The following is an 8,126-nucleotide window of genomic DNA, read 5'->3' as shown; positions in this document are numbered from 1 at the left end:
ATTCTGAAACCTGAACTATTGATGTGAGTTTGGTACACGTAAAGTCACCATTTCCAGGTACAACCTGGATCAACACTCCGTGATTTCACTGCTCAGACACTACAGATCCCATGCCCTTGAGAGCTGTTTATTTCTGAGCCTGGGCTATAGGAATTTTGAAACCCTGTATATGGACTGCGAAATGACAGTTCAAGGACTAATGGAGAGTATATCGTTGCCCCATGGCAGCCGTGCACTTTCACATGGTCCACAGAGCAGTGCTGTACTGGGGGTGCCAAGGCCAATAACTGGGGCAGACTGTACAAAAACAGGTGGGTTAAAATCCCACGTAAGGCAGAATCAGGGTTGGGATTATCTTGCCCTTAGCACCAAGGATGTATTGTTTAATAAGGCTGAGAATTGATTATTGGAGATTTACACAGAGACTTTCAACAGCTACAGCCTCCCTTACAGAGCTGCACAGCAGCTTGGATGTATTTGGTCATGCAAAACTTAATCTTTGCAATTCCCTTGTATTCCATGCTAGGCATGGCTGAGACTTGATTCCAGCGGTATCTCTGAGCTTCTGCTTGCAGCCCACAGCAAAATCTCACACGAGGACACAGAAATAAGCAGCAACTGAAAAAAAGAAGCCATGACTGATGGTGGCGGGGCCTCTCGTTTGTACTCCTGTCCCCATTCCGATGGCCCCAGCAGCTCAGGTTAGCCTACATGGGGTCGAGTCTACAAAAGCAAATAGATGTTTCTCCATCCCCTCCAAGGCAAGGAGCAGAGGTGATACGTGAAGAATGCCTCTGACTCATACAATCATTCAGTATAAATGGACTCAATCTTATTTTCTAACCTTCTAATTTTTCCTTATTTCCCTACTTTTTTTCCAGCCTAGGTCTGATTTATCTCCAAGACAAAGCCATCTCTACATGGCACAAAGCAGACATACACTCTCGATGATAAAGAAGTTTATTTTTTTTTAATTCCTGAGGTTATAAAAGGAAAAAAAAGCATCAAGAAACATTCCAGTACATAACTGTTTACACCTCTGTAACTGCACAGATGCTGGGATACACAAATCTCTTTTTCCCCCACGTGGAAGGTGAAATTTGATGTGAATGGGGTTTGCAATTCTCTGGCAGCTAAAACCAGAAGATGTTTCTGAACAAGGTGCAATGTAAGTGTCTGAGTATAATTAAAACTAAAGTGCAATTTCAATTTTTAAAAAGAGCAAATTCAGGCTTTTGTCGTGGTGCTATTTCTTACCGTGCAAATCTTAGTGACTTTTCATAAAGCAGCATTGAGTAATGCTGAATAAAGGAATTATGTCATTTTCTTAAAATAACTGTATTCTTTCCTCTGCATAAATCCCTGCCTAACAAAAAACAAATTACCCTTCCTTATTCTAGCACCCAGGAAAAACACCCAATTAGATACGCTGACTTTTTATGCACTCTTTAATATTTACACTTTATACACACTTTAAATATTTCTCTTAATTGTATTGCAGGGGATGGTCTTTTAACCAAAGGCCCAGTGCAACAGGACACCTGAATGAACCTCTGTAGGCAAACAGATTTATCAGCATTGAAGGCATACCTCACATGAACAGGTTCTTTACAAATGAGGGTATCAAGCGCTTAAGTGTCTTGCACAAACCTATGCTCGTGGGAAGTCCTACACCGGGGTCCCGTGACTCCAGTAATAAATGGTCTGGGACAGTCACGCAACAGCTCTGTAACAAGAACAGCTTCTTTACTGTGTTCTGCGCACAGCCCCTGAGGTGGAAAAGACTTCCTCATCTAGGTGACACAATGGGTTCCTTTACTTGAACAGTTCCTTCCAACAGCTGCGCTCATGTCCACTTGTTGCATCTTTACCTGTTGGAGTATTTGCTCTACTGAAACAAATTCTGCTTAAATGCTCTCCCCTGTGAGAAGCAAACATTAGCCTTTCGTCTTGAAACTACAGGTTCTCGCTCCTCCTCTTAGTCCTCTTTCAGAGAGTAAAAAAGCCACAAAACTTCTCTCATGTGACAGGAAAACCTGAAGAAAAGCTACCAGAAAGACTCAAACGCTAAATAAAAATCATCCAGCGTTTTTATTACCCACCTTCCAAACACAGGTTTCAGCAAACCTCAGGCCTGTCTACGTGAAAAACTTGCATGGAAAAATCTGGCCTACTACATGGAGCCACTTACTTTAAGAATAAATGGTGCCTTAAAAATATTTGCTATTGAATGAAAAAAATCTTAAGAACAAGGATGCAGAGAGGAAATCCAGAGTCAAGCCTGTCAAACGATTCAGACTACAGATAAATACTTCTGAGCAGAGATGTCATATTTTGGCCTAAAACATTTGACGGCATCCCTTTAACTTACATTTGGCATTTTAATAAAGATCTCCTAGTAAGATTAGTACTCTAAATAAAACAGCAACATGATGCTTTTAAAAATCACACCTAAAAGCTTAAAGAAAAACTGCAGAAGACTTCAGTAACAGCTGTGTGAAATTGCATAGCATACGGTACACAGTATCCATTATTCAGCAATAAATAAACTCTTCTTGCCCAATTAAATATAAGACATAGCTTCAACACTGAAATATGCCATAATTCATGAACAGAGCAGTGTGTCATTTATTGCCCACTTTGGTTTCTTGTCCACCTCATTTTCATGCACACATCCAGGAAAGGGTCTAACTCTTACTGCATCCTGTTACTCAGGAGGAGTAAGGCAGCGTACACCTTTCACTGGCCCCTCTGCCCAGCACAGCGCACTGCATATACTGGGAAGAGACGTTTGAAGAGTAAACCATCCAGAAGCCAGACAGCCTCGCTGAAAAGGCCCCGATTCCAGCGTGATGCCACTCTGTGGTAAGTCCTTGTTAGAAAGCCCTGAACATGCAACTTAAAGTCCAGGTGGTCCGTGAAGGCAGTCATTCTTTCACAATCTTCTTCAGGATCAGTGTATTTATACATTGTCAACAACGGAATGAATGATTAGCAACAGTTAGCTTTATCTGCAATATATTTTTTATCCAGAAATGTCCCTATACCTCAAACTTATAAATGTCAAACACTGCCTGGTGTCCATCTTGTAGCAATCAGCCTATTGTTGTAGAATCAGACACCCCATGGAGAGTTCCCTAAGTGCTGGGCACGTATTCAATTTCAGATGGACTTCTGGAGACCAATTCAAGAATTATGGCTGCCTTCCATTTAGTCTACAGAAAGGACATTGCTGGCTTCCTCAGAGATTGTGCTTTCTTGTGAATGCTGCTGACCAAGGTGCTACAGCAGGAAAAAGAAATGCTCTTCTTCCAAGTGTCATACAGTGAGTAGTACTTTATTCTACAAGTTATACACCTGATTCTGCCACTGGTACTCACCATAGGAGCTGATTTCAGTGGAACAACTTACAGACTACCGTGAGCAAAAGTGAAAAAACTGTTGCTTCATGTTTTATTGCTTTGTAACTGGTATTAAAGACCAAAGCATTTAAAAAAACCAGTTAAGACTTACCAAATCTTAGCTCAAAATGTAAAAAAAATCCTATAGTTGCTGCTTATAAAATTTGAAAGAGATAAAAAATTATAGATGGATTACAATATATGTCTGCAAAGATTGAAGGATTGCATAGTTGCTGTTCTGACTGTGAGAGCAGCAGAGCAGAACGGAAATGGGTATGTTTATTCCTCAGTGAAGAGGTCATCAAAAGTATACATATATTTTTAAATTTTCCTTTTGAAGGATATTTTTGTAAGAACAGTCATTCAATTTTCAGTAGAGAACTTCAGTTTGCATTTAGTCACTTCCACACTTATTTTTTTCCCCACTGAAAAGAATTTGGCTGGAACATTACTTGCCCTGTTGAATCAAACAAGATGACTTCTGAGCAATCTGTACACAGTACAGAACCATTAGTGTTCCTAAAAAGGCTTTGTTTTCTAGTGTATACATGCTCTCTATGTGCATTATAACTATTGCATAGTTTCAAAGTCTTCAAATAGTGGTAATCACAATGCTTACATATACATAAATAATAGCATTTCTTACAAATTTAATTAAAAATAACACAGTATATTCAAGGCTATGGGAAATCACTTCCATCATAGATGACAGGTCGCTCAACAGTCAACTGATAAAACACTCTTTTTGAAATAAATCTGTCAAGAAACAAAAGGAAGAAGAAGATGACTGTGTTAGCTGAAGTCAACTAGACAGAAAGCCTTAAAAGTTAATTCGTTTTACAGTCAGGCAAAAAAATGACTTATGTTAAAAAGAGATTTTTTTCACAAAGGCTGTGAAGTCTCTTGTTACAAAGATAACATTTCTGACTACTCTATTTATATTCTCAGAGGTCGAGACAAACAAGTTAAAGTCTGCTATAGTGCGCAGAAGAAAACAAAGAAGAACAAAAACCAAAACTCAGGTTGAAGATCTTTTGGCAAGCAGGGAGCAATTTCTTATACTTACTTCCAAACAGCAGAATAATGATACACCTCAACAGTTGCACAGCCTGTAAAACCAAGTTAATTTCACCTTTTACACTCAGGTAGGACCTACCTAGAAAATGTGTTGTCAAATATCAGTGTGTAGATTCCAGAGTTTCTGACTTTCATCTGTCCTCTGATAGTTTCCTTATGAGAATTGCAGCGGGTCATAGGAATAAGAACCTGGAATTCAATGCAAATCAAACTGAAACTTGTTATTTGACCTACAAACTGGCATTTACATTCAGAAAAATATTTACACTTTAAATTCCTAAAGTGAATATATGCCTGAAAAACTATTTATTTTCACTGATTAGCATTAAAAATTCACACAAACTAAAGTCTCATAGTATAACATCTATTTTCCTTTTACACCCTCTTTCCAGCATTAAGTTATGGCCAAAAATCTCAGTTTTAGAGAAAAATTCAAGTTCACTCTCTTTTTATTTTTTAATGTGTTTAAAAAAACAAGTTTACTAACAACCACAGTGCTATATGAAATCTGTAATAATAGATAATTAATATCAATTATATAAAATATAAAAATAATATAAATATATAATAATAATAAAAAAAATAATAAAAATAAAACCAACATATCCAAGAGCAGAATTAGCTAAATTTATGCCTTTTGATATGTGCTTTATACTCCCTGTATTATTTGGATCATGCGGCAGATCTTCCTGGAAATTAAGCTAAGGCACGTGGAAACCAAGGTGATGACTGACTACAACCAACATACCTTCATGTTGAAAGAAAAAATTGTGCCTGACAAATCTGGAGGCCTTCTGCGACAGGGTTGCAGCATTTATGGATAAGGGAAGAGCAACTGGTGTTATCTACCTGGACTTGTGCAAAGCATTTGACACACGACATCCTAGTCTCTAAATTGAAGAGATAAGGATTTGATGGCTAGACTACTTGTTGGATAAGAAATTGGCTGGATGGTTACACTCAAAGAGTTGTGGCCAACAGTTTGATACACAGGTGAAGACCATTGAAGAATGATGCCCTTCTGGGTTGGTACTGAGACCAGCATGAATGAACATCTTTGTTGGTGATACGGATAGAGGGGTTGAGAGCACCCTCAGCTAGTTTGTAGAATGACACCAAGCTGTGAGGTGCTGTCTACACACAGATGGGAAGAGATGCCATCCAGAGGGACCTTGACAGGCTTGAGAGGTAGGCCTGTGCAAACCTCATGAAATTCAACAAAGTCAGGAGCAAGATCCTGCACCTAGGTCAGGGCAATCCCAAACACAAACAGTCTAAGCAGGGAATGGACTGACAGCAGCCCTGAGTAGAAGGACTTGGGTGTGTTGGTTGGTTGATGAGAAGCTCAACACGAGCCAGCAATGTGTGCTAGCAGACCAGGCAGCCAACCACATCCCTGGCTGTATCAAAAGCAGTGTGACCGGAGGGGCAAGGGATATGATCATCCTCTTCTACTCCACTTTCATAATGTTCCACCTGAAGATGGTTCAGCCTGGAATAGAGAAGTCTCCTCAGAGACTTCATAGCAGCCTTCCAGTACCGAAAGGGGCTCTAAAGGAAAGCTGGGGAGGGATTCTTTATAAGGGAGTGTAGTCATCAGACAAGGAGTAACGGCTTTAAATTGAAAGTGGGTAGATTTATAATGGACGTTAGGATGAAATTATTTACTCTGAAGGGGGTGAGGCACAGGAATGGGTTGACCAGAGTAGCTGTGGATTCCTCATCCTCAAAATGTTCAAGGCCAGGTTGAATGGGGCTTCAGGCAACCTGGTCAAGTAGGAGGCATTCTGGCCCATAGGAGGGGAGTTGGAAACAGATGGCCTATAAGGTCCTTTCCAACTCAAACCATTCTATGATTCTACAAGACGAGCTTTCTCAGCAAATTTAATTGTGAATCTAAATTTACAGCAGAAGTGAGTGTAACTATCTATCCTGTAGAATTCTGGCAGGGACAGTGGTTTTCACCCCAGAACAGCAGATGCCACAGATCAAGGACAGCCCAAGAGAACTCAAAGTTATTTCAAATAGATATGTCAAGACAGAAACAACATTCAGTCTTATGCCTTCAGATGAAGAAAACATACATTTTACTTGGAGTTACTTATTCTGGAGTGAACTGACTTATGCTGCATAAGCATATTTTATTCTTCCAGTGACATCACAGCCTTAAAGCCTCCCTTGATATAGTGTGTTCAAATAACAACTGTCCAGTCTTTACTTAAACTTTGGAATGAGCTGAGTAACATAGATTCACTTGATACACAATCCCCATATAATACATATAGCACATATATAACCTGGTACCTTCGGCACTGACAAAGTGATTTTGAAAGATATGAGCACATCATCAATACCTTTAAACACATACACATCTGACTCTAAGAAATTCAAACAACCCAATCCATTTATCTGTTTCCTTGTGGTCTCTCCTTAAGAGCCTGGCAAGATCAGCCCTAAGCAGCTACAAATCAAGCAGTACTGAGGAGGAAGAAAAGAAGAATTTTGCAAGCTTGAGCACTTATTTTTGCTTAATAATAGTGAGTAATGATGAGACTAGTAGAAGTTATAGTGTTTTTCAACTCAGCTTTTGCAGGCAATGTTAAACAATTAAAGACGTAGCTCTGCCTCCAGGAAAACATAATTGGAAAAAAGAGCTCCTTACAATGCAATAGCAATTAGCACTATTGTGGAAATCAGCTGGCTATGCTGGCTGATTCCTCTGGGGAGCCTATTGAAGTATATTACACTTTCTATGGTAGTAAAGAAACTAAAGATCCCACAGGGAAATAACAGCCTTACTTTGCACTGATCCAGTGGTGTGTCTTCTGATTCTTGGTAGACGACGCTGAAGGAGATGCTTTTGGGGTCTGATGAAAATATCCAACTAATTGTTAGCCCAATCTCTGTAACAGTGATGGGAATGATACTGTAAGTGCTGGATTTAATGAACAGTTCTCTGTTGCCTTCCCCAAAATTCATAATCTCCTCCACTGTAAGGGGCAATTTGACCCTGTAAGTGAGAAAAATACAGTCACTTGAAGAGATTCAATCTAATATCTGAGATAAAAACAACAGTCAGCATTTTTTATTTTCTATTTATTCGAGGCAGTCTCCACAGCAACTTTGAACAGGTCTAACAAGACGCAGGAAAATTTAGCCCTGGATGAAAGCAAGAACTGTAGAAAAGATGAAAGCACTTTCACTGTCCAAATATGGATATTATTCACTTATTTATTTCATTTTAACTAGACAAATCTTTCTCGAATAAAGCTTTTTAGAGTTCCTGTGATTTAAAAAAGTCTGCTGCCCTCTACTGTTCTTTTCACACAGAAATGTAAACAGAAGTTTTGTCAATTTATTATTCTCACCTAGACATTATTTGTACAGAAAACAGGGATCAAGAGTTCAGAGAGGGCAGAAGGATGGAATGTAAACAACAGCTTTGTCTAGATCCTCTGGAGCTCTTACTCCATGCACTGTTTTACCCAAATAAGCTGGATAAAAGCCGATTTAATGACCCTCCAATTAAAAAGGAAGTACTCAGCATCTAGGTGATCCTGATTCCTAAAGCATTTTATTAGCCTACTTCATTTTGATACCTATTTCAGACTGAAAGCAGTGGGGACCTTTAACAGAAGAATGCTGCTT

General features: G+C 39.2%; 1 protein-coding gene across 11 annotated transcripts in view; it reads right to left on the bottom strand.

The window, feature by feature from the left end:
* Window positions 1-942: 942 nt before the first annotated feature.
* FYCO1 (FYVE and coiled-coil domain autophagy adaptor 1) overlaps window positions 943-8,126 on the bottom strand; it is a 35,424-nt gene continuing 28,240 nt past the window's right edge. For 10 of the 11 annotated variants that reach the window (XM_015281579.4, XM_015281577.4, XM_015281580.4 and 7 more), the window contains 3 exons: window positions 7,278-7,488; window positions 4,558-4,667; window positions 943-4,157 (listed from right to left, as the gene is read on the bottom strand). In XM_015281579.4, the coding sequence (XP_015137065.2) occupies window positions 4,082-4,157; window positions 4,558-4,667; window positions 7,278-7,488 (397 nt within the window). In that variant the 3' untranslated portion in view covers window positions 943-4,081. Of the gene's footprint in view, window positions 4,158-4,553; window positions 4,668-7,277; window positions 7,489-8,126 lie in introns of those variants that run through there. The other variant, XM_046925968.1, reaches the window with a different exon arrangement.

This window comes from Gallus gallus, chromosome 2 (assembly GCF_016699485.2).
Source record: "Gallus gallus isolate bGalGal1 chromosome 2, bGalGal1.mat.broiler.GRCg7b, whole genome shotgun sequence".
Taxonomy (NCBI): Eukaryota; Metazoa; Chordata; class Aves; order Galliformes; family Phasianidae; genus Gallus; species Gallus gallus.
The sequence above is the reverse complement of the archived record's forward strand: the minus strand, read 5'-3'. Positions and strand labels throughout refer to the sequence as shown.